Source organism: Gouania willdenowi, chromosome 12, assembly GCF_900634775.1.
Source record: "Gouania willdenowi chromosome 12, fGouWil2.1, whole genome shotgun sequence".
NCBI classification, from domain to species: domain Eukaryota; kingdom Metazoa; phylum Chordata; class Actinopteri; order Blenniiformes; family Gobiesocidae; genus Gouania; species Gouania willdenowi.
The window spans coordinates 32357453-32384571 of NC_041055.1; the positions used below are offsets into that span (position 1 = coordinate 32357453).

Below are 27119 nucleotides of genomic sequence, written 5' to 3' on the forward strand. Positions count from 1 at the left end.
TACATCATCACTGTGAAGCAACACAACACCAATTGATTTATTACTAATCCACACACACACCTGAGCTCAGATTATCTCCTGCTGTTGGTTTCACAAACATGAGTTTTACCAACACAGCATTAACAAAGCTAACAGGTGAGCTGTGGTCAGCGTCTCCATCTTATGTGTTTGTAAGTCATTGTACATTTTTGCTGTTGTGTACTTTTCTATCATTTTGTGTATTTTGTTTTGGGGCTGCTCAGAGTTACGCTGATGATACTCAGCTTTACGTTGCCTGGTCACCTGATAACATGGAGATAGATATCAAGAAAAAGGTGCTAGAAAACATTTTGTTTTGTTTCCTGAAGAGAGAGAAATATAATAGGGATTAGGAAAAGACGATGGAATAAAAGTGTATAAACTGACGCAGAAATGGATAAACTCTCAAACGGAATTGGGGAAATTTTCAAAGGTAAAATCAGAGGCTTTATGTACGCTTTTATTTAGATTGTGATTGATCTAACTTATAAATGTCTTTAATCCTGTTCAGTATTACATCTTCCTGTATTACCATAAAAGTACTCGCATTACCTTGAATATATTGTGAATTTCTGGCAGGTTTGATCTGCTTCCATCTGTTAAAGCTCATCCATGGAATAAAAGAGTGAATGTTATCATTTGTCATTTCTCTGACATGTGGAACCTTTAAAAAATCTGAATCACCAGCGTAGTTTTGACAAACGTTTAGCTTCGCAACATGAGCCTGTATTACGTGATGCAACAGAAGGAAACACTAAAGAGCATAGTGGGGGGAGGGGGAGGGGCTTCTGTCATTAGAAGAAGTGATTGGATCCATCGACACCCCCCCCCCCACTGTTCAAAGTGAGCAGGTCTGACACACACACACGCACGCACGCACGCACGCACGCACGCACGCACGCACGCACGCACGCACGCACGCACGCACGCACGCACGCACGCACGCACGCACGCACGCACGCACGCACGCACACACGCACGCACGCACGCACGCACACACACACACACACACACACACACACACACACACACACACACACACACACACACACACACACACACACACACACACACACACACACACACACACACACACACACACACACACACACACACACACACACACACACACACACACACACACACACTCTTTTGTCCTCCACAGCACAATGAACGATGAATGTCAGAGTTTCACTGCTTTTCTCTCTAAGCTGAAAGTCTATAGCAGGGTGTGTCTGTAAAGGCTGAGATACACTGTGCGATGTTTTCAATCGTTGTTCTCAGCTCCAGCTCAAACTGTGCGACTCAGACGCAGAGCCCGAATGTGAGCAGCTTAGACGCGATCTGACTGCTCACACTGTACGTTCATACACGACACGTCGGGGTCTTGTTTCTGGAAAAGCAAAGTACAAATTAGAAGAAGAAGAAGAAGAACTCTGAAGTGTCACCATTAAAATAGACAAAGAAGAAAAACCAGGAAGTGGAGAGACACTCGTCAGCGTTTACGTCCGTGACACTGCTTCAACTGTGAGATACCCTCAAGAAGAGCGACTGGATTTCAAACATGTTTGAAATCCTTACGACTAGGGATGTAATGATTAATCGTAAGGCAGTTAAAAATCGATTCATAGGTATCACAGTTTATATCGATCAGAACCTGCTCATGGTCCCCCGTACCCGTTACAAGACCAGAGGAGATCGCTCCTTCCAGGCGGTCGCGCCAAAGCTCTGGAATGATCTTACGTTTTCCTTGCGTTTGCTTGATTCCGTTGATGCTTTTAAGAGCCAACTGAAAACCTATTTGGTTCAGAAAGCATTTTAAATTCCAGTGATAAAGGGTTGTTTTATGACCATCATATTCTTGTGACTGTAACTGTAATTTGTATTGTATTGTATGCACTGTATGTTTTGTGAAGCACTTTGTGACTTCTGTCTGTAAAAGGTGCTATATAAATAAATATTACTTACTTACTTTTCTGAAAATTGAATTGCAGTACTTTTTTAAACAGCAGAGGGCGCTATATATTTATCTTCTCTTGTCCAAATGCTGTGGCAGCAGGCGGAATCTGCTACTACTTTCTTTCTGGCCGTCTTCTACTCTTAAACATGTTCATAAATGAGTCCTTACCCCTTTAGCACCGAAAGAATATTTGTAATATTATGTGAATATCTGTAAAAGGCCCGTTTTTCTATTAGCTCTGTCTGCTAGCATAGCATCTCTTCTTCACTGTACAGAATAGCTGCATCCCAACCAACCACTGGGTTACCAGCATCCTCTGCTGGTCACAAATATCTGATTTGGTTTTTTTTTTGAATTGTGAATGTGGTTAAATGGGCAAAAATAAGCATAAAATATGGTGAAAAGAGGTTAAAGGGGCATTAGTATTATGAATAAATCACTTTCTAATGGTTTAGCTACAGTGATATACATTGGCTGACAAATATAACAACAGTGTGTGGGTAGCAAAATAAAATCACTTTGGTGACCACTGATCTCCTCTCAGAGAGAGGCATGAAGTCTGTGTCTATAGACACGCCCACTCATGAATATGCATAAGTAGGCCCCAAAACAACCTGTTTTTAGAATTACTCAGAAAGTTACTTTTCAGAGGCTAAAACTCTGGAAAACAGGTTGAGTTTGGGAAAATAAAGCTTAAATACTATGTTGTTGGGGTTCTTAGAACAAATGGATGGTGAAAAATAGCATCATGCTGGACCTTTAAAAGGGACAATAATGGGTGACATTAGGTGGAAAAGTGGCAGAAAGGGTTTATAAGTGCTGAACATGTCTGGAAAGTGGAAGAAATGTGCAGAAAAGTCATTGAAATGTGATGGAGAAGTGTCTGAAATGGGAGAAATGTAGCAAAAATACATTAAAAGGAGCAAAATATGACACGTTTGGTGTCGTTGCAGAAAAAGGGTAAAAAATAAGCAAAAATCAGCTCATATTGTTAAAAAAATTATTTCTAGTATCTTAAAGGCATCTGGTGACCCCCTCCCAGTGTCTTGCGACCCCAAAATGGGGTCCCAACCCTAAAGTTGAGAACACCGGAGTTAAATAACAGCAAGTTGTTTCTAAAGTTCTAATAGTCCTTATAATAGACTGATACCAAAGTGAGGGATTAGCCGTTTACGTACGTTCCACATTTCATCACATCCAGCGTCCTACCTTCATATCTGGGATGAACTCTCGGTGCGTACGATCCAAACTTAATCAGAACAGGAACGTCGAGTCCTTGTTGGATCCATTCCACCACATGTGGAGACGTGAAGGAGGCGTCATCACGGCTACACGGCAGCTCCACTGAGTCGCCAGCCTTAGCGAGCACCTCCACCGTCACAGCCTGAGAACTCACTGCAGAGTTCATAGTAGAAACAAACGTTAGGAACACACAGATATATGGAGTAAAGAATGGAATAAACTAGGTCACTGTTTCATATCATGTAAAACAGAATGTTCTATATCAATTTTAAGAACGTGTACACTAAAAATTAATCTAAATGTAAATCTTAAATGTAAATCAAAATGATAAATCTAAATGTAAATGTTAAATTTAAATCTAAATGGTAAATCTAAATGTAAATATTAAATCAAAATCTCCGTGATAAATCTAGATACAAATTTAACATTTGGATTCAAATTTAACATTTACATTTATTTTTGTTCATGTTCAATTGTGCCATTATATAAAAAAAAATCTAAATGTAAATATTAAATCCAAATCAAAATGTTAAATCTAAATGTAAATATTAAATCAAAATGTAAATGTTAAATCTAAATGTAAATATTAAATCCAAATGTTAAATGCTAAATTTTAAATGTAAATATCAATCTAAATCTAAATGTTAAAACTAAATGTTGAATGTGAATCTTAATGTTAAATCTAAATGTAAAATTCTTTAACATTTAGATTCAAAATTAACACTTAAATTTAACATTTACATTTTGATTTTTTTTCTTGTAAAACAGCATGTTCAATTGTTCCATTACATGAAAAATAAATCTAAATGTAAATGTTAAATATACATAGGGATACCAAACATGCTGTTTTATATGAATTTCTGTCTCAAATGAAAGAAAAATGAGTTAAATGTTGTAAATATGTCATGGCTATGAAACAGTTTTTTCTTCTACAGTGAGCAGTAAACGCTGTGATTAAAGGTGATACTTACACAGGTGCAAAGCGAGAACCACCACAGTGAGCGTGTGCACGTGTGACCCTGCTGAGCCCATAGCTGTCACTCACTGAACCTGCTGCTCAACCTGTGGGTAGAGGACACACTATTGTCACAATATTATTCCTTCCTTTGGCCGTGGAATGAAGGAGAACCATCTGTGGGAACTGCTTTCTAATAACTGGAATCCGTCCCAGATCATTACACAAATGGGCCGAGCAGCCTTGGCAGCAGCAGCTCTCCGTCCCGCACAGAAAAGAAACGTCAGAAATGTCAAATAAATCTCCCCAGAGTCACATGTTGGAGCGACATCCGTTTAATTTAAAGCGTATCAATGAAGACGTTTGGTGAAGTGTCAGCACTCAGAGGATGATGACGATGATGAGGAAGGCTGACGACAGACCTGATCATGTTAAAACATCAGCTGACGAGTGAGTGAAGAGCATGAATACTAACAAAACATCTCTGTTTCTTTTTAAACCAAAGTCTCATTATTACACGTCTGACAGACAGAAAATATACAAATTTGCCAAAAACGTAATAAAAGATGATCTTCATCTCCTTTCTAAACACTGTAATACCTATGATTCTATTTGGTCTTTGTTTTAAATAATATGTTAATGTTTTCTTTTATTTAAACAACTTCTTCCAGGAAACTTACTTTTGATCTCTGGGAGATCTAAAGTAAGTTTCCAAGTAGTAGCACGTTAGTCTGACATTTAGAACAGCTCAAAAGCACAGAACATGACAGAAAAATAAACTAAATTATGGAGAAAGACACAGAAGGACAACAAAAACACAAGAAAGTAGAAACGTCTGAGAACACACAAATTATTGTGTAAATTAATGTGTTAAAACATCTTAGTTGTATCTGACAAATTTCCACAGGAACTTAAATTCACTAAGATTCAAAAAACAGAAACTTTTCATTAGAATTATTTATTGAAATTAATGGAAGTGATTTAAAATCACTGAATCATATTCATGACATCCATGCAAAAATAAATAACTTAAAATAAAAAACTAAATAAAAGAATATTTCAACATATTTATTTGGAAGTAGAACTTTATAATTATTCAAGTGGAGTTTCAGTGAATTTGTCTCAAATTCACTGAAACTCTACAATAATTGCAGGGGTTCAGTTTTCAGTTTGTAAAACACCATGGAAGTCATTTTTACTCTTAAATTGTTGGAACAAATCTAGTTTTTCCAAAATTCAGCTCAATCCACAGAATATTTGACTATATTTCCCCAAATTAAATAAATATAGTTCTTGCTTGTCATCTATTGCTTGGATATTGTCAGTGTCTTATATACTTTTATATCTATCTATCTATAAAGCAAGAAAGCTCTGTGTGCGTGTGTGTGTGTGTGTGTGTGTGTGTGTGTGTGTGTGTGTGTGTGTGTTCCTCAAATATCTCTGTGAATCAGGCTCAGACAGAGCTGAGACTTTCAACATGGCTGCTGCTTGGTTCAATGGTGTGCAACTTTGGTTTTGTTTGGTCTGCAATGATACCGTTATTTAAGTATTCATCAAATTTTAGAACTGATGACATCACCAATCGCTCTGTGGGCAGAGGGCGTGTCCAGTCATGGGCAGCCTGTGACAGATTGCGGTGCCGCGGCAGTCGGGGCACGCCTTCATCCCAGTTACGCACTGTGGGTAAAGCAGCCCTGAAATGTGGGTGTTTCCATTAATATCTGGCTTTACGCGCATTCTCAGGTGTGCGTAAGTCCTTTTCCTCTTACGTTCTTCTAACCCTGGAATAAGTGCAGCGCCCCCATAAGGTGAAACATTATATTGTACTAGAAATATGGACTTAGTTACATTTGAAGCCACATGGACTAGTGCGTCACACAGCAGCAGCTGTGATCACTCAGCTGCTGCTGTGTGATTAATTAAAACTGTGACAGACACAGACTTCTGTCCACGTTGGTCACAGTGATTCAACTATTTTCATACTATGTCCAACGTAAAGTCACAGTTTGATCCACTACAGAGTGAAACATGCTGTCATATGCAGATGAGGATGGAACACAAACTGTTCCCACACATATTTTAATGAGGCTCAGGTCGCTTTAAACTATTTATATTTAAAACTGTGTATTATAGAAGTTAATAGTTGTGATTCACTGTAAACATCCCTCTGTATTAAAGCAGGACGCTCTGTGGACGCGTTATTACATCATATCTACATCATCTAACTCTGTCACGCTTTATGACGACGACGGTGAGAGATTTTTACTGCGGCCAATCCTCAATCACACTGCAATAATCTGATCAATGATCTGATCAATAATCTGATCGAATCAACCTGTTACAGTACATTGTTTATCAATGAAGGTGTTTCAAATTAAAAGTGAACTTTATCATTTTTCACGGATTTCAACGACATTTACAAACGTTGGGAAAACTCCAGGTTCCGTGATTTCTAGACAGCCCAAAAAAATGACATCACCGCCTCTTTTCCTAAAGCCCGCCTTCATTCACAGACTACGCCCTTTTTGGCTCCTTACGCATGGTGGGCGTGTCAGCAGCCTGGACCATAGAATAAACGTAGGAGAGAAGTGCGTAACTGTAGGCGTGTAAAAAAAAGTCCAGACGTGAGAATAGAACCTTAAATGTTTACAAGGTCAGTTTAAAGAGGATTCAACTTTTATTTTGAATTAAAGAGAAATTAAAGTTTCCATGTAAACCATCCATGAAAAAGCTCCTTAACCTTCCACGTTTCTATAGCAACACATACTTTCTACGGGTACTGCACTAGTCATGGAAATGCAAAGTAGCACTAATGTTGAAATAGTTTGATTCCCAACCTCTGCGGCCCCGTATTCGTATTTGGCCCCTGAACTAACATAGGTTTGAAACTCCTGGATGAGAGTCTGAAAACCTGTGACTGAGACTTTTACGACTTCAACATGTTCCAGTTTCTCTGATCCAGGTCAGATCAAACAGTTTTATGACCTTTTTACATTTCATGACCGAGTCAAAGTCTGCTTCAGCAAACACACACACACGCACACACTTTACAACCTGGCAACACATCTTTTGTCCTTTTTTTTTTTTAGACACACATACATCCTTTGTGTGTGTGTGTGTGTGTAAGACAGATCGTAACCATGGTAACCCGACTCATTCTCCACATCTTTCCTCCTGATGATCCGAATCACACACACATTGAAACATTGAGACCAACACGTCGGTTAGAAACAAATCAACCTCTTATTGCCTGGGTCTGACTGAGGCAGCGCGGGTGTGCAGGGAAACGTGGAGGGCCAGGTGTTTGCTCTGCAGGGCAGGACTGTTCCACAGCAGCTGAAGTGAACATTAACCCCCTGACCAGAGAGTGAACAAACATGGAGGATAACAGTGGTTCTAACACGCTGTGACACACGCAGCTGAAAAAAGGCTCCACTTAAACATTTTACACCACAGCAGGATGAAATGTGTGTGCTACAGTTTTTACTCACAGTTTAAACCTGCTGTGACCTCAGTTCTGTTACACACACACACGCACCCACACAAATTTTTGTTATATTCTGTATGTTTTTATTTCTTCCTTTTTCTCTTTCTTCGTCTCTTTCTACTGCGTTTTATTTGAAATATATTTATATTTGAGAAAGTGATGGTATAGAACACTGTTTCTCAAATGGGGGTACGAGTACCCCAAGGGGTACGCTATGGCACTACTATTAATAAGAAAGGCTTGGATTTATATAGCGCTTTTTTCGAGGAGACTCAAAGCGCATTACAGAAACCATTATTCACTTACATCAGTCATAACAGTGGTGGTAAGCTACAATGTACCCATAGAAAACACGGAATTTGGAAAATAAGTACATAAATAAATAAAACGCATATGCATTTAAATGTATAAAATATCTTTAAAAATCGTAATCTCAATATCTGTCAGAAAAATCTCAATTAGGTTTTTTGTTAAAACCGTGCAGCCCTAGTGTTTCTGTGATATTATATTGGGACATGATTTTAAATAAAGAGAGAGAATTTTAAGGTATTTCTGTCAGAACGTAAATTCCATATTTGTCCATGATCATGGAGAATCTGAGGTCCTACATCTCCATTCCTCCACTGGATGGATCAGAGTTTTACGTAAGATGGGGGTGCACATGGACGACCAAAACAACTGATGAGTGCCAGATCACATATGGAAAAAGGTTGGATTCACAGATTTGGGAGCTGATCCGTTTTAGTTTGTTAAGCCAAATATGTGGGGAAAGGGGCGGGGCCACAGGCTACAATCCAAACAGGAAGAAACGAGTCCCTGGTGATGGAAAGAAGTGAAAGCTAGATATTGTAGCTCTCTGGTTGATGTTAAGTATTTAAATAAATAAATATATGTGATATAATTCAATTTTTTACTTTTCAAATTGTGTTTTTAGATTTTTTTTTTTTTTTTTTTTAAACATATTGGAACCTTTCATGATTTAAGGGGATTCTCCCCCTTTTTTTACAAGTTTGGCCAAAAATCTTCTAAATGTCCTCATTAGTAGATCTATGTCAAACAAAACACATTAATATTATGCACCATATTAATTTAATTACCTTTTAAAAATAGGACTACTTTACAGTTTTAGAGCCTGTGTTCCTCCATCTTGAAATCACATGATTGATGATGTCACACGGCCTGTAAACATCCCATTGTTTTCTATTGGAGTGAAACATTCAGCCTGATTTTTAGATCATTTAACAGCTTTTGTTAGACATAGAACTTCTAATAAATACATTTTAGCTCACAGTGCCGGCCTCCACCTGTCAGTGGATCACCAACTTCCTGACTGACAGGAAGCAGCAAGTAAGGCTGGGAAGCATCACATCCAGCACCCGGTCACTCAGCACTGGCGCCCCTCAGGGGTGTGTTCTCTCCCCACTGCTATTCTCCCTCTACACCAATGACTGCACCTCAGGGGACCCCTCTGTGAAACTCCTGAAGTTTGCAGACGACACCACCGTCATCGGTCTCATCAGGGATGGGGACGAGTCTGCCTTCAGACGGAGGTGGAACAGCTGGCTCCCCCCCCCCCCTTACCATTCTGAACAGCAAAGTGGCTACCGTGGACTCCTTCAGGTTCCTGGGATCCACAATCTCACAGGACCTGAAGTGGACCTCCCACATAGACACAACCAGGAAAAAGGCACAGCAGAGGAAGTACTTCCTGTATCAGCTGAGGAAGTTCAACCTGCCCCAGGAGCTGCTGACCATGTTCTACACCTCCATCATTCAGTCTGTTCTGTGCACCTCCATCACTGTCTGGTTTGGATCTACAACCAAACTAGACAGACACAGACTACAACGGATAATCAGGACTGTAGAAAAGATAATTGGTGTTGATCTGCCCTCCATCCAAGACTTATACCTGTCCAGGGTCAGGAAACGGGCAGGTAGCATCACTGCAGACTCCTCCCACCCTGCACACAATCTGTTTAAACTCCTCCCCTCCGGCAGACGCTACAGATCACTGTACGCCATAAAAACAGTTTCTTCCCCCAGGCTGTCACTCTGATCAACACTATACAGTCAAAGAGTGTCAGACCTGTTTCTGTTACTGTGAAATAACCTGGAACTAAACATAACAACCCTGGATCAACCTGTCACTGCGAATGTTCATGGACATATTTATTTAAATGTTCACCTGCACTACTCATCAATGCACTACTGCACTATTATCTTCTTATTATTATTATTGTATTTTTATTTTATTTCATTATTATTATTATTTAGTTTGCACATATTAGTCTAACTACTCTTATATTTATGTTTATACTTCTTTTTTTATTTATTTTTATTTATTTTTCTTTATTTTTCTTTATTCTAGTTGATTGTTATTATTTAATGTTACACTACCTGAGAAAGCACAGGTCACCAAAACAAATTCCTCATGTGTATTCATACACCCCTGGCCAATAAAGTTGATTCTGATTCTGATTCTGATTAAAGATTTTGGGCAACACTTGTAAAAACAGTGGAGGATCCCTTTAAAATAGCGCCTTAAAAGTTTGTTTTTTTTTTAGTTTTCATCAGAAAGCTTCATATTCTGAGGTTTAAAAGCACTTAACGTGTTGTTGTTGTTGTGCTGCTTCTATTCAGATGGTTATTATGTAAAACATGGATTTAAAAAGCGAACACAAAGCAACAACCTTGATCCTCCAGATCAACAAAGATTATCTCAGAAAAATTCTTGTTGGAAATACGTGTAAAAATTGAAAAACAAACTTAATTTCTACAACTGCACTGAAAAAAAGTAAAGTTGAATAAAGTGAGCATGTGTGGACAGGACAAATAAGAACTTCTTCTTCATGAAGATAAATGAGCCTTGAGCTAATCACTTTAGTCTCAGAATTCTGACTTTAATCTCATTGAGATATTAAAGTCAGAAATCTGACTAAACTTAGAATTTGGGTTTTAAACTCAGAATTCTGACTTTAATAACAGTACATTGACTTTAAACTTAGAATTCTTAATTTAATATCAGAATTCTGACTTTGTTCCACAGAATTATTACTTTAATAACAAATTTCTGACTTTGAACTCTGAGATATTAAAGTCAGAATCCTTTGACAGTGAATTTAATCTCAAAATTCTAACTTTAAACTCAGAATTCTGACCTTAACCTTAATCAAAGTAATGAAGTTCATTAATAAAATTCTCACTAGAGAAGCTGAGGATGACGTTCTGCCTTTAGCGTTCCTTCCATCATGTGTCTGTCTTTATTTCTTTCCCACTCGTCACTTTGAAGCTCACACACGGCTGAGAAAAAGCCTGCTTTAAATTCTCACACACATGCACACACATGCACATGCACACGCACACACACGCGCACGCACTTAACAGAAAATAGAACATGTTTGAAAATCTACTGTTGGCAGAACAAACATAGAGAAATGTTACAGCCGTCAGAGGATAATCCTATATTACCAAATTAAAATCCAGGATCAACTCATTTAATGTCCCACACACACAGCAGGATTTGGGTTTGTCTCTTCACTGCTGAAGGCTCTGTGTGTGTGTGTGTGTGTGTTTGTTAATCTGAGTGTGAACCAGACACCGTGAGGCTTCACCTGCAGTCCGTCTGCTGCTGTGGGAAACCAAACACATCAGTCATCGTCATAGCAACGCCCACGTCACTGTCTGCAGTCAAAATTCTGAGATTAAAGTTGGAACTCTGTCTTTAATCTCACAATTCTGACTTTAATCAAATAATTCTGAGATTAAAGTCAGAATTCTATGTTTAAAGTCAGAATTATTAGTTTCAAGGTCTTACTGTATATCATGCTATATTAAGACCTTCCAACATCAACTACAGCCTCATATGGGTAATATTTTACATTGTGCAAAATAAAATACTAATTTATTAAAAAATATTACTTGTTTTCTTTCAAACCAAAAGTTAAGACGCACGGTTTCTCGGAGCACCGCCTCTCCCCGTGTGAGTTCCGCCCATTTCATGATGTAGCCCTAGAGCCCTGGCAGCATGGGCAACAGCCACGCCCACCACACTTTGTAAACACTTCCAGAGAATGTATTTCAAATATAAAGACAAAGAAGTGAGTATGGCTAACATTTAGCTAGAGGTTTGTGGCCTCTCCATCAGTGGGGTTTATTGTGGGAATCGCTCTGGTTTGAAGACGTAATTTACAAGACAATCCACTTTAGAACTGGCCAAGGTTCACCAAGCAGTGTTCTGTAAAGTGACAGTCACAGACTAACGGATGATGGATGGTGTGTCACGTGCTCCCAGAGATAAATTCCAACCTCTTCTTTAGGAAGTTTGAACACATTCCGAGGACGTTCACAGTCAAACACACATTTTGGGTCACCAGACATTATCTATCGGTACAAAAACAATGACCATCCAAACAAACAGATGTGCTTCGGCCTCTTGCACCAGAGAGAATGGGCGTGTATGTTCACTGTGGAGGCGTGGCACCAGCAGCAGGCACTTCCTGGAGGGTACGGTTCAGAATTCTAGTGACGTCACAAGAATTTGAGCCGCTTGTTTTTCAGAAGAAGACAGAGCAGCAGCTCAGAGCAGATTATTGAGGATGTCTCAGAGATGCAGGAAGGAATCCCAATAATACTTTGGGTTGATTTTAATTAGGAATTAACGTTGTAACAAGGTTAAAAGCTGAAAAAAGTTGATTTGCATGAAAAAGGACCTTTAAAGTAAAAATTGTGAGATTAAATTCAGAACTCTGACTTAATCTTACAATTTTTCTATTAAAGTCAGAATTAATTGATTAAAGTCAGAATTGAGTGAATCAGAAACGGTGAGGCGTCGTCATAGCAACGGTCACGTGACTGTCTGCAGTCAGGCTCCGTCTTCTAAACTCTGAGAGAGAAGTGACGAATGTTGCTCCAGGCACAAACCTGTGTGTGTGTGTGTGTGTGTGTGTGTGTGTGTGTGTGTGTGTGTGTGTGTGTGTGTGTTCTAGTTTCTGTCTCCTAATATTCTGGCTTTGCAGATGCATTCATGCACATTAAACACAGGAATTACCTCAGCGTATGTAACGCATACAAGGTTTGTTGTGAACTGATACCATCAATAATAATGCTTTTTTTATTATTATTGTTACTGTTATTAATGTTCTGATAAAAAAATAAAAAAACTCAAGATTTATGGGTTCAAAACCTGAATTCTGAGCAAAATAGTCATTATAAGAACAATAAGTATTCAAAGAAAAAGTCAGAATACTGAGTTTCTGATTGATTCCCGATTTGCATGTCACAATATGATATATCCCGACACTAAATAATACAATATACAGTACTGCAATATCAATAATTATAAATTTCACCTTTACAACTACAAAATGGTAAGAAATACAGTTTATTTCATTTTATTTAAACTTGCGAGAACAAGGAAATGGTAACTGTAATTTAAGCACAAATATATAAAACAAGTGAAATGTTTATCAAACTGTCAAATCATATGTATTTTTAAAAGTTTAACTTTTACTTCTTAGACTTTCTTTGTCATTCAAACTTGAACTTTACACTACAGATAAGAACAACATTTTGTTGCATTGGCTCATATTAAAGGATAAAAAAACACAGCAGAATATTTACATAAGGTAAGTAGTATTTTAAAAAAAAACTAAAACAAGGTGCAGATAATAAGATTAAGTATTATGCACATATGTTTTTATTTTCTATTATTCATGTTAAATTGTCTATTTTTTTCAGTTCAACAGATTCCAATTCTGTAAAGTCCTAAAATTCTTTAAAACTAACCACATCCATCTGTCAAAGTGTCCAATATGTTTAATAAAAATAAAGTTATAAGTCATAGAGAAGTGAGGTAGTTTAACAAGGTCTGATGGTGCGTTCACTGACACATCGTGTTTATGTGCTACGCAGATGTTAGCGACATTAAATGGTTTTTGATACCATAATTGTACTGTGGAATATCGCAATAAATCACCAAAAAAAACACACATCAGATCGGTTTGAAATCAGGCCAACACGCGAGGCTGTAAAAATTCAGTATCGTATCGGAGGTGAAACCGTCGTATCGGGACAGCTCTACTCAGCAGGAAACAAATGGTTCTTTTAGAAGAACTTCCTGCTAAGATGAATTGATCTGATAGATGACGTCATGGTGTTTGTTTCCCATAAGAATCATGATTGATAAGCAAAGGTTGTCACAGCAAATTAAACACACACACGCACACGCACGCACAAACACGCACATACCTGTTGATGGTTCTCATCTCCTCCTTCAGTCTTTATGTTTGTAATGTTTCCAGTCCGTGTGTGTGTGTGTGTGTGTGTGTGTGTTACACTCTGTTGCAGGGTGGTCACGAGCTGCCAACAGGTGCTCAGTGCCGGACAGGTGACCCAGCCCTCCTCCGGCCACGCCCACTTCCGGTGCTGCGCTGCGGGTGAACCAACCAGTCAGTAAATCTTCTGCTTTAAATTTTAAAGAATCACTACAAAGATAATTCTTATAACGTGTTAATGTGTGACACAAATGCACAGAAATTTAAATTACATTTATTCATTTTTTAAACTTTGTTTTTGTTTAGTCATAGATTTCACTGCTTTATTTATTTATTTATTTTACAGATAATGGGTTTAGTTTGTGTGTATGTTAATGAATAATGTGTAAACTGTAGGTATTCTCCAGCAGGTGAAGTTTTAAGCAGTTTAAAGTGATTTACTCACGCAGACGCATCAGTGTGATCCTGTAGAGTGAGAGCGCCCCCTGGAGGAGGAACCACTCTACTCCTCCTGTGACCGCTGCACATCCTTCATCGTTGTTTTCTTCTGAAAGCTTCTTCTTCAAAATATTCACCCACAACTTAAACATATTTATTACGTTTATTGATTCATTTTTTTTTATCAAACAAATATGTAAAAAATAATACATCTGTAACAGTTTTCAGAAATACTTTTCAAACAGAAAAAAATATCATGAATCAATGGTATAATCTGAGAAATCCTTCAGTGTGTCTTAAAGTTCTGCTCTAGTTTGACCTGAACAAAGCTACATACATTAGATCACAAGTTCTCAATCAATTTTACTTATTTTTACCCTTTTTCTGCAACTACACCAAACTCACCATATTTTAACCTATTTTCATCACTTTTTATTGCCATATTTTTGCTCCTTTTAATGCATTTTTGCTTCATTACTCACATTTCTGAAACTTCTACATCACATTTTATTGCATTTTCTGCACATTTTTTCCACTTTCCAAACATGTTCAGCACTTATAAACCCTTTCCACCACTTTTACACCTAATGTCACATATGTTGACCCATTATTGTCACTTTTACCTGTTTTCACCACATTTTATTTTTTGCCAATTTAACCACATTCATAACTTGTAATGCCCATTATTTGCCAATTTAAATCAATTTTTCCAACATTTTTTAATTCCATTACCTACGATTTACAACTTTTAACCAATTTCTGTAGTTTTTAAAATCCCATTTTACCACATTTCCCGATGCCTTTCTGCGAGCGCACAGACTGAGACGGCGCACGTGCAGAAAGTGATCTAACTGTGCGTGGTTACAGTTTTTATGCGCTTGGGTTTTTGGCACTAAATTGATGCCATACCCTGCTCTCTGGAACCTTTATTTTGGGCCTGAAAAGGTTGAGAACCACTTAGTTAGATGTCCATAATGAGTCCTGGAGTGCTGCAGTCCTGCAGGTTTTAACGTCTTCTCTAGTTTGAATAGATCTATTGTTGCTGTTTACAGGCAAAGCTCAGATGTGACATTCTGTGCACATTAAATGTTAAACAGCGTGCATATGTGCAGCCCCGGGCAGCAAACACAGAGTTCATCTCAGTGAAAACACAAAAACAGCATTTCTTTGGTTTTTCTAAAGCAGCATCCAGAATATAAATAAAAAAAAATAAAAACAGCAGGGGGGGGGTGGGGGGGGTAGATGATCCATCATTACGAAGCATCTAAAATAAGAAACGTGTATGTTTTCCACCAGGTTCAGTCACCAAAGTCTGGGATGTCTTCGTAGGAGTAGCCTCGGTAACCTTTAGCAGCGTAGCAGGCGATCCTCAGATGGTAGAACCCAGGGAGGAAGACGAGCAGCCCGATGATGATGACGGGGATGGTTCTGTCAGGGTGCTGCACAACAACAGAAGAACATAGGAACGTTGGAGGCCCACAGGCAGAGATTAGACGCTGCAGAGGGATTTAAACAGTGTGTAGGTGAGGAGTCGCCTCAGGTCTGCTCAGTGACTCATGTCCTCGTTCCTCTAACACATGTAGCAGCACAGAGCGCTGCTACAGTTCATGTCAGTCTAAAATCAAAACCAGGGTTTAATTTGGAACAACGTCAGAATTATGAGCTTAAAATCAGAATTCTGAGAAAAAATAAGTCAGAAGTATTTTCTTTCTTTTGAGAAAAAAAGTCAAAATTCTGAATTTAAAGTCAGGCAATTGTTATTTTTCTGTAAATTTGCATGTTTTTTCTCGTCATTTTGTGTATTTTTGTTATTTCATGTGACTTTTGGAGTCATTTTGTGAGTTGTGTGTATTTTGTCAACATTTTTTAGTTTTTATATAAATTTGTATGTTTTTTCTCTGATGTTTGGTATAGTAGACAATGAAGCAGAGAAGAAGAGCTCTCCTAAGGGACCTTTACTCTCCCTTAAACAGTGCGCTGACACGCTCTTGTAGCTGAAGTTAGACGGTAAATCACGTACTGTTGAAGACGCATGTATCTTGTAATAATTTTTCTCTTTTTCCGAAAATGTTTTCTCGTCATTTTGTGTATTTTTGTACATTTGTATATTTGTAGTGGTTTTGTGTCTTTGGAGAAAACTTGTGTATTTTGTTGTCATTTTTCTGTAAGTTTTTATATTTTTTAATCTTGTCATTTTGTGTATTTTTGTTGTCATTATGTATATATGTTGTGGTTTTGTGCCTTAGGAGCAAAATTCTGAATTTAAAGTCAGGCAATTGTTATTTTTCTGTAAATTTGCATGTTTTTTCTCGTTATTTTGTGCATTTTTGTTATTTCATGTGACTTTTGGAGTCATTTTGTGAGTTGTGTGTATTTTGTTGACATTTTTTAGTTTTTATGTAAATTTGTATGTTTTTTCTCATAATTTTGTGCATCTTTGTTGTTGTTTTGTAGCGTTTTTTGTTATTTTGTGTGACTTTGGAGTCATTTTGTGCGTTGGCATCACATCCTCCTCACACTCTCAGCTGGGACAAAGACTCATGGATAGGATAAGTAGGTATTAAACCTGACTGATACTAAAATAAGACATTTCCAGCTTTGTTTTCAGAGCTGAAATCTTCTTCCTGTTCCATATTGTTCCTCCTACAGGATGATAAAGTCTGTTTTTAACAGTGTGTGGGTTACCTGGATGGCTAAAATACTCAGATCAGTCTTTATTCTCTTCCTACTAACTAATGGCACCAAATAGACGAAGTGGTGTCTGAGTCAGTGTGAGACGCTTTGACTCCCAGTTATTAAACACAGGAAACACGGAGGTGATTTTAGGATTATAACGACATGTTGCTTTCATTAAATTCAAAAATAATCCACACGTTTGCTTTGAGAGTGTGTTGATATTAACAGTGTCTAAACAAATAAAATCACACTCATGTCAAACATCTCTTCAGGTTTTAAAGAGTAAATAATGCATCTGCTGTCATGGTAACAGTCTAGGATCATACTTGTCAGTTTCATCATCTTATCTATGTTTAGACAGTTAGACACTTTACTGGTTATTAAACCTTGTGAAATTGTGATAAATAGGGTTAATAGAGTCAACTACTCTCATTATTTCACATTTTACATGCTTTAGATGACTGAAAATCAGGATTTTACGCTGAAATAATGCAAGATTATACTGCTAAATCGCTGTTAGCCACAATGCTAACCCATAGCTAACAGGAAAAAGTCCCAAAGAAATGTGTGATATGATGAAAAAACATAATTATTTAAACTTTTAATTACCTCCAACCAGAGAATCACTAAACACAGCGTGTGATTGTAGAAGCTTCTGCTGTGACGTGTCACCAGATAAACTGATCACCAGTTCAGCTACTACACCATCAGATAAACCTGTTCATATTTAATGCATAATCTGAACCAGAGGTGGGCAGATGTTATCACAGCAGGAGCCACAAAAATGTGATTGTCTGATCCAAGGACCACATTATCAGCATTTATCATGAAAATGTCAGTATTTAGATAAATAATAATAATAATAATAATAATAATAATAATAATGTTTTTGTGTGTTTGCATAGTTGTTTTGTGCATTTTTGTCATTGATTATTGTGGTTTTGGAATCCTTTGGTATATTTTTGTATATTTTTCACTAATTTTGTGCTTTTTGTTGTTTTTTTTGTCATTTAGTATATTTTTGATGCTGTTTTGTGTATTTCCGTCTCATTTTGGACAGGATAAGTGAAACAGCGCTGATCAGCTGATTGATCACTGATGAAAAGTCAAGAAAAACCTACATTATTAGCTTGTTTGCAGCATTAGTGGCATTAGCTTTATCACCATTAGCTTTAGCAGCATTAACTTTGCTAAAGCTAATGCTTTAGCAGCATTAGCTTTAGCACCATTAGCTTTAGCAGCATTAGCTTTAACACCATTAGCTTTAGCACCATTAGCTTTAGCACCATTAGCTTTAGCAGCAAGGTATTTCTACCTTAGAGATCGATACCACTTTTCCGTAATATTTTTTCAAAGAATCAACGCTCCAACCGGGAAAAATGATCTAAATCTCTGTCAGACTGGCAGTTTACACCGTCAGCTATGGTGAGTTTATACCTCTTGACCGAGAACTGAACTAGAGCGAGGGTGTGAAAAGGCTTATAGTCAGTGCTGTAAATACTTTACATACTATTGTAGGTGAATGTTCAAACTCGGGCACATGAAGGATAAAATTGCTCGTTTTGTCGTCTAAAATCTTTGGCCCACATGAGATTAAACTGGTCTGTGTTTGGCCCCTGAACTAAAATGAGTTTAACACCTTTGGTCTAGAGTAAACTCACCTCCACCTCGATGGTTCCTGACAATAGAAGAGCTCCAAAAATGATGAGCAGGGATCCGACAAGGAACAGAAATATAGCCAAAGCGATGGCCTTGTAGGGGATCCTGGGTGGACTCCTCCTGAACTGTAACGAGTCAGAGCGCGGAGTGTTTTTACGCAGTTTTATGGTGGAGATTACAGCTCTGAGTGAGTAATATGTAATAGAAGTTTTTACCTGTAAGTCGATGTAACCATCGTCATCTGCAGCCAGTCGAGAGTATTTCACCTTGTTGATGGATAATCCAGCAGCTGATGAGCTGCTTTGGCTACTTTTCATTTTGGAAAAAGAAGAAACTGGGAGAAAAAAAAAGAAGTTTGGTCTGAAATCATCTAAATGTCCTTATTAGTAGATCTATGTCTGACAAAACATTATTATTCACCATATTCATTTAATTGTCTTTTAAAAATGTCTCTACTTTATAGTGTGAGAGCCTGAGTTCCTCCATCTTGAAATCATGTGATTGATGATGTCACACGGCCCCACTGCCTGTAAACATCTCATTGTGTTCTACCAAACCAATTTGTATTTATCCACATTTTTAGATTAACACAATAAATGCATTTTTTTTGCAATAATGAAACCAGAATCCCTCACACATTCATTTTATTATTATGATCAATCAATTGGTTTTTGGGCTCAAATAGAGAATTATTAACAGCACAGAATTAATAACATTCAATTTCATTGTAAATGACTAATTAAGTACTTTGAACAAATATCATGATTTCATTATAGGGTAAATTTATTCATTCTTCTCTTTTTGTGAGTTTTCTTTGTGAATATAAAGAAAAAAAATAGTTTTCTTATTTTTCATTTTATTGTATGATTCTTGTTTCTTTCTATGTTGGAGTACTCTTCTGCTTTGTTATAAAATTGCATTTTATAAATACAATAAATACATAAATACAGTACATTAAAATGTCATTGTTTTCTATTTCTATTTTTTTTAGATCATTTAGCAACATTTTCAGTCAAAATAACAAATTGTGCTGCTTTTAGTTGCTCTAAATAATCAGGAAAGTTAAAGATGTTGATGTAAACCTCTTTAGTTTACGGAAACCGGATAAAAACAGTTGTGACAGTTCCAACTCTGAGGTTTGGTATAGTAGACAATGAAGCAGAGAAAAAGAGCTCTCCTAAGGGACCTTTACTCTCCCTTAAACAGTGCGCTGACACGCTCTTGTAGCTGAAGTTAGACGGTAAATCATGCACTGTTGAAGACGCATGTATCTTGTAATAATTTTTCTCTTTTTCCGAAAATGTTTTCTCGTCATTTTGTGTATTTTTGTACATTTCTATATTTGTAGTGGTTTTGTGTCTTTGGACAAAACTTGTGTATTTTGTTGTAATTTTTTCTATTTTTTCTGTACATTTTGTATGTTTTTTTTCTCGTTATTGTGTCTTTGCAACAAAATTGTGTATTTTGTTGTCATTTTTCTGTTTTTCTGTAAGTTTTTATATTTTTCAATCTTATCATTTTATGTATTTTTGTTGTCATGTATATATGTTGTGGTTTTGTGCCTTAGGAGCAAAATTGAGGGAGTCAACTGTTCAGTTTAATCCTGATCTAAAGGAATCTTTGATGTGTAAAATAATAAAAACTAACACAACCTGTCTATCTATATCATATCATGTTTTATTTCAGACAACAGCGCTCCCTTGTGGCCACACAGAGCTCTGCAGGGAATAATGTCAATGTTTAAGATATCAAAGAGAGGAAAACATAAATACATTAATTGTCGACAGCATTGACTTCTAATATTCACTCAATCCAGCACAGATAGAAAGCGACCGAGAACATAAAAAGTCAAACTCTAAACCTTTAATAATATAAGTCTACGTTTAATTTAAATGGAGCTCAGTCGATGAGTCACAGCTGCAGAGATATTCACTCAGATCTCTTTCTACATGTTTATCATCATATGTACAGCTCGGCTCACAGTCTCACACCATCACTATTACTAGAGAAGGACAAACCAGTAGTTCTCACAGAGTGAACAGACGTGTGGTGTCTCACAGTGATCTGACAGCAGAGTAAGTGTGTGTGTGTGTGTGTGTGTGTGTGTGTGTGTTTATCCATCTCTGCTCAGTGCAAAACACACACACAGCAAAGGTGTGCTATCAAGGGGAATAAAGGAGAGAGATTTTTGGGGTCCATCCATAAAGTCAGTAAAATGATGGTCCATTGTTCTATGAATCTGTGATAACCACATTTATTAATTCATCTGAATAATATCCACTGTTATCCAGGAACGTTTATCATTATTATTATTATTATAATTATAGTCATCTTAAAGATGGAAATCCTGGATTTAATCACTAATAAAATGGATTAAAAGTGACAAAAAAAATATGGTGGAAAAGGTGGTGAAATGGGATTTAAAAAAACAACAGAAATTGGTAAATAATGGGCAGGAGAAACTGAGAATGTGGTTAAATAAGTATGAAAGATGGTGAAAAAAGGTTAAAAGTCACAATAATGGGTCAACATATGTACTGATCCGATATCAATATCGGTCCGATATTAGCTTGAAAACGGATATACAGTATATACTTTAAACAAATTGAGTAAATACTTTGACGCCTGTCTAAAAGTAATTAATCCATCCTCACTCACACTACAGGTAAAACCAATAAAACTTTATTAACATTTAGGGCCTGTACCACAAAGCTGAGCTAAGATCTGGGCATGTACTTAAGCCCCGCCTCCTGACCAATCAGCTGTCTTAGAAATCGAGCTCTCCAATAAAAGGCGGATCATTGTGAACACGTCTCTGTGTGGATCTGATTTGGCACTGACAGGAGAGAGAATATTTATTGTCACATCCTATAAGAAACACACAGATTTAGATTTCAAGTTTAAATTATTCATATTTTTGAAGAATTATTCCTCAATAGTGACGCAAGTTGCTTTGTGATTGGTCTGACGCTGTTAACTCCGCCCCCTGTCACAGGAGCGCGCACGTAGCCATGCTGAAATCACCTGGGTTAGTCATCGTGTTTATATCCTGCTTCATAGTACAGAGAATGTTTGGTTAGCTGAAGCTAACGCACACATATCAGGATATAGTGATACCTAGTAACGGGCTCTACTCAGTAACATCAAAGTTTCTGGTTAATTAAAAAGAAAAATTACCATGAAAAAATTATTTTTTTTCAATACTTCCAAAATTCCCAAGCTTTAAAAGTGACGGAACACGTGTCCCTTTACAGAATTAAAGCACATTTATCTCCACTATCTCTGCGCATGTCTAACTGTGAACCTTCTGAGATGTTCTCCTTCATCCTGGTCACTACAGAGAACATATCAGAGAACATATCAGAGAACATCCTAAACCAATGTAAACATGGCTAAATAATCACATTATTAAAAAACAATGAAGCACATTTTAGGTTCAAACACACAAGTCAAAGTTCATAAAGAGTCAGACCTGCTTTAGAACTCATTCTGTCATCTACTACACATATTATTGATCAGAGGTTTCAGTAAAAACAAACGTATGACGTAAACCTGTCCACTTGTGCTTACGTCACGCCGTCCGTTAGCTAATAATTAGCTGTAGAATTAGCCTCTTTCAGTGACACTTTAAAAGCTTAATTTATCCATACCTGAAGTTAGAGCTGAAAGTCCGTGTTTAAGCTGCAACACCGCCACTGGTTTCCATCACGGAGCCCGTTAACCGTTAACCATTAGCCATTAGCCATTAGCTGCCAGCACGTAGGCTTCCTTGTTTTCACCACAGGACGCATGCGCAGACTAATGTAAGCGGATTGAATAGAAGGCAGACAATAATCTAAAATTATTTCCACTTGATTATTAATAAATGTTGACGTTGAGTGGTGCAAAAATAACTGAAGAAAATAGTAATAATACACATATAAGAAATTAAATAATATTTCACAACAAAATTACATCCAGAAGTGAAGACATTAAGAACTCATATTTTGAAGAGATAAAGTGTAAAAAAGCTTGTTATTATGCCCCTTTCAATTGTGTATGTATAATAAAATCAGGATACATTTACAAATTATACATAACATTTATCCCTGTAACATCTACATTTCCAAATATGCTGATAAGTGTGATAAATACACGTTTTGTTTCAATGAAGCTAAAACGATTTTACATTTGTTTATCACTGCCTATATAAGTTATTATTCTGGAATGCGGTTAAGGATTTTATATACAACAGAACCAAAAACACGCTAGTAATAACACCAAAATATGTTATTTTTATCTTACGAAAATAATCTTTCGTCATTAGTCTCAAAACAAAAAAGGTAAAAAAAAAAAAAAAACTCTGCTTTTGTGTGAACAATTGTTTCCTGTACCTCCAAGTGACATTGCTTTATTATTTACTAGTGTTTTCCCTGACTTTGTTCCCTCTGTGTTGTTTTGCTGATTTGTAAACTATTGCAATTTGTCAATAAATTTGAAATTAAAAGAACAAAAATAAATTGATAAATTTTGACTGATTCACCTTCACATTCTAACTTTGGCACAATATAATGAACATAAGGAACAGCTTTAATTGTAGGCTTATTGTTGTGTTTTTATATTATTTGTTGTAGTTTTGTAGTAGTTTAAGTAATTTAAGTAGTTTAAGTAGTTTTAAGTAGATTAAATAGTTTAAGTAGTTTAAGTAGTTTAAGTAGTTTAAGTAATTTAAGTATTTAAATAGTTTAAGTAATTTAAGTAGTTTAAGTAATTTAAGTAGTTTAAATAGTTTAAGTAGTTTAAGTAATTTAAGTAGTTTAAGTAATTTAAATAATTTAAATAATTTAAATAGTTTAAGTAGTTTAAGTAGTTTAAATAGTTTAAGTAATTTAAGTAATTTAAGTAGTTTAAGTAGTTTAAGTAGATTAAATAGTTTAAGTAGTTTAAGTAGTTTAAGTAGTTTAAGTAATTTAAGTATTTAAATAGTTTAAGTAATTTAAGTAGTTTAAGTAATTTAAGTAGTTTAAGTAATTTAAATAGTTTAAATAGTTTAAGTAGTTTAAGTAATTTAAGTAGTTTAAGTAATTTAAATAATTTAAATAATTTAAATAGTTTAAGTAGTTTAAGTAGTTTAAGTAGTTTAAGTAATTTAAGTAATTTAAGTAGTTTAAGTAATTTAAGTAGTTTAAGTAATTTAAGTAGTTTAAGTAGTTTAAGTAATTTAAGTAGTTTAAGTAATTTAAGTAGTTTAAGTAGTTTAAGTAGTTTTAATAATTTAAGTAATTTAAGTAATTTAAAAAGTTTAAGTAATTTAAGTAGTTTAAGTAGTTTGAGTAATTTAAGTAGTTTAAGTAATTTAAGTAGTTGAAGTAGTTTGAGTAATTTGAGTGGGTTCCAAACAAAGACGTATTACAAAACTTTGGAGAGTTTGAATTTATTTTATTCATCTTTCCTTCTGTTCCTTTGTGAAACTATAAAAACAGATTTGTAATTAATAATGTGAAATGAATTCAGTTTTCCATTCTTCTTCTTCTTTATGTTTCCCTTCACTGGGCTGTTTGGGAGCCGACCCTGAGGCTCTGTGACTTAATCAAAGCAAAGTGCTCATTGTGGATTCTCTAAGTGCATTCCATGATGTAGTGGATCTACCTTATTATTCTTTTACTTCCAGTCTTCTGCTGCTGCAGGTATCTCACAGCGTCTCTGCACAGAAAACACAATCTAATTAGGATGGACGTCCTTTCTCTGAAATGCATTTGTGCACACAGTTAGAGGAGTGTGCACGCTGTCTGATAGATGCGAGGCTGTCAGTCATCCTCATAGGAGAGGTGAAGCAGACATCAGGGTAACAGCAGGTGAGCAGAAGAACAAAGTGTTCACTGAACGATGATCTCACATCTACTGAGATCTACATAATTCAGAATTCATTACATCATCGTTCATGTATCATGATCCATTCTTCTTCTGTGACCTCATCTAAAGGGTCCACTCTAATCTAAATATTAAATAATAAATCTAAATATTAAAACAACATTTTGACCAGATTTACATTTCTCATAAAAAATATATTGTAAATGTTATATCTAAATATGAAATGTTAAATATCAAATCTAAATATTAAATACTGAATCTAAGTATTAAATGTTAAATCTAAATGTTGACCAGATTTACAGCAATGTTTGGGAAATTTGTAATACTGATAATTACGTTTCTCGTAAAAATATATTGTTAAAGGTAAATCCAAATAATAAATGTTGAATCTAAATATAAATGTTAAAATTTAAATATTAAATGTTAAATCTAAATTTTGACCAGAATTACAGCAATATTTCGGCAATTTGTGATATTTACGTTTCTCGTAAAAATATATTGTCAATGTTAAATCTAAATCTGAATGTTAAAAATAAAATCTAAATTTATGTTAAACCTGAATATCAAATGTTGAATCTAAATGTTAAATCTAAATCTAAATGTTAGTTATCAAATTCAACTCTAAATGTTAAATCTAAATCTAAATGTTAAATCTACATGTGAAATGTTTGTTTTAATGTTCTATCGTGATCTGTGGTGGGCGGGGCCTATCTTGTTAGGGGCGTGGCAGAGTGATGGTCAGATGGTATTGACTTCTCTCCTCCTCCAGCAGAGCAGGAGGAGGAGAGGCTGAGATGAAACAGAAGGTAAGTCTGCTTTCATCACTCCTTTATTCACACATCCTGTCAGCAGCTCATGCTGAAGCTCATCATTAGACGAGGAATCATGCTGAAGCTCATCATTGGTCAGAAAGTAAATATCCTGAGTGTTAATATTAATATTGAAGTATGGGAAGTTCAAAGATCCTTTCAAAGTAAAACTGAGTGAAGTATTTGTATCCGTGCAGCAGGTCAGAGCCTGTGGCTGTGCTTTGATGATTGATGTCATAAAGGAATAAAAGAGTGAACCTGAAACCTTTGAAGAATATAGAGAGAAGTGCACGAGGTGGAGCGATCCATCATGGAGACAGCAGCGTTAGAAAGGAGGCTGACATGTGCTTCATCTGCACGTCTTTAGATAAACTACAGCCCACACTATCTTTAAAACCATCGGCTGCTTCAAGGAGCTTTAAGGAAGTGGATGAATGTTTCTCTCTCTGTTAGTCAAAGGAACGATTTCATGGAGTTTGTCCTCCGTCTTCTCACATTCTGACACTGTGCACACTAAGTTAGATATTGTATATTTGCGCTTTCTTATTTAGATGCATTCTATGACTGATCGAAGCAAACTACGGCCCGCGGACCAGCTGAGCAACTACAGGAACCAAAGCCACACAGAGAGGTGGAAAGAGAGAGAATGTCCTCCATTAGTTTTTAGCTCTTTTGTAAATAAGGCTCTTGTTTTGAAGTTAACAGCAAGTTTAGTCAGTAGCACAATGGAGGGTCTCCATTGAGTTCCAACTGTGCGGTTTCATAGTAGACAAAGCAGAGAAGAACAGCTCTTCTCAGGGTAAACAGTGTGCAAACACGCTCCGGTGGCTGAAGTTAGCGAGTAATCAAGTCTTTTTGGGTGGGAGTTATACTAACGTACTACTCATACTATGTGTGATGTCTAAATGAGTATGTACTGCGTTCACATTAGATAGTATAAATAGATTGAGTACGTGAGAAATATCAGGATGTATACTATATGGGGACATTTTGTAAGTATGCACGGTGGGCACACTAGTCATACTCAACCGTCCCACGATGCTTTGTGAGCAAAATACAAAATGGTCCTGGGACCAGCTTCTAGCTAATAATCAAACATCCCATTTTCAAAATAAAAGCATTTCTTCTCATCTTCCATTAGTTTTTCAACTCTTTTGTAAACAGGGCTCTTATTTTGAAGTTGCCCATAAGTTTAGTCAGTAGACCAGTGGAGGGTCTCTGAAAATGAGTGAAATGTGTCTACGTGAGTTTTATGGATCCAATGAGCACATGTTGATATTCTACTTGGTCACTTTCTCACTTCAAATGTTTTCAGAACTTTCAAAGTAAAGGTGGAGAATCAACAGAGATATTTAGCCTCAGTGTGAACAAGGTTTTTAACGCCGGAGGTTCCAGATGCATCTTGGGAAACTTGGAAGTATACTTCAGTGGGAACGCTCACATCCTAATCATACTATAGTATATAGTAGACAGTATATACTCATTGAGTTTGTAGAGTATAGTATGTTAGTATACGATTTCGACCACAGCTTAAATGTTGGTGTTTAATGGATTCCGTCTCTTGCCTTTTCCACAGGTTTCATTTTCTCTTCTTTGACCTTCTGCTTCTGGTTGTGTACTTGGTTCTGGACTAAAAGTGACCCACTGGACATTCGTCACCTGTCGTGATGTGACGCGGAGCCACAGAAGGTTCTGGAAGCTCTGAGATGTTGGGACAGAGCTACTATATTTTGTTTCCACCTGGCAGAGCAGA

General features: G+C 36.5%; 2 protein-coding genes across 3 annotated transcripts in view; both read right to left on the minus strand.

The window, feature by feature from the left end:
• Window positions 1-14037, minus strand: part of LOC114473023 (protein turtle homolog A-like) — a 63780-nt gene extending 49743 nt beyond the window's left edge. For both annotated transcript variants that reach the window (XM_028462386.1, XM_028462385.1), the window contains exons 1-3: window positions 13909-14037; window positions 4192-4282; window positions 3188-3373 (exon numbers count right to left, since the gene is read on the minus strand). In XM_028462386.1, the coding sequence (XP_028318187.1) occupies window positions 3188-3373; window positions 4192-4252 (247 nt within the window). In that variant the 5' untranslated portion in view covers window positions 4253-4282; window positions 13909-14037. The remainder of the gene's footprint in view (window positions 1-3187; window positions 3374-4191; window positions 4283-13908) is intronic.
• Window positions 14038-15035: 998 nt separating this feature from the next.
• LOC114473061 (transmembrane protein 230-like) lies at window positions 15036-22493 on the minus strand. The gene is made up of 4 exons (XM_028462452.1): window positions 22358-22493; window positions 18923-19041; window positions 18710-18832; window positions 15036-15811 (listed from the first exon to the last, which is right to left on the minus strand). The coding sequence occupies exons 2-4, from the start codon at window positions 19022-19024 to the stop codon at window positions 15671-15673; spliced, it is 366 nt and encodes a 121-aa protein (XP_028318253.1). The 5' UTR covers window positions 19025-19041; window positions 22358-22493; the 3' UTR covers window positions 15036-15670.
• Window positions 22494-27119: the final 4626 nt, after the last annotated feature.

Excerpts from the sequence above, each read along its gene's own strand:
- LOC114473061 (XM_028462452.1), bottom strand. The coding sequence starts at position 19,024 with ATGAAAAGTAGCCAAAGCAGCTCATCAGCTGCTGGATTATCCATCAAC. Across the intron at positions 18,833-18,922 it reads ATGGTTACATCGACTTACAG|TTCAGGAGGAGTCCACCCAG; the intron begins GTAAAAACTTCT and ends GACTCGTTACAG. Across the intron at positions 15,812-18,709 it reads CAGGAACCATCGAGGTGGAG|CACCCTGACAGAACCATCCC; the intron begins GTGAGTTTACTC and ends GTTGTTGTGCAG.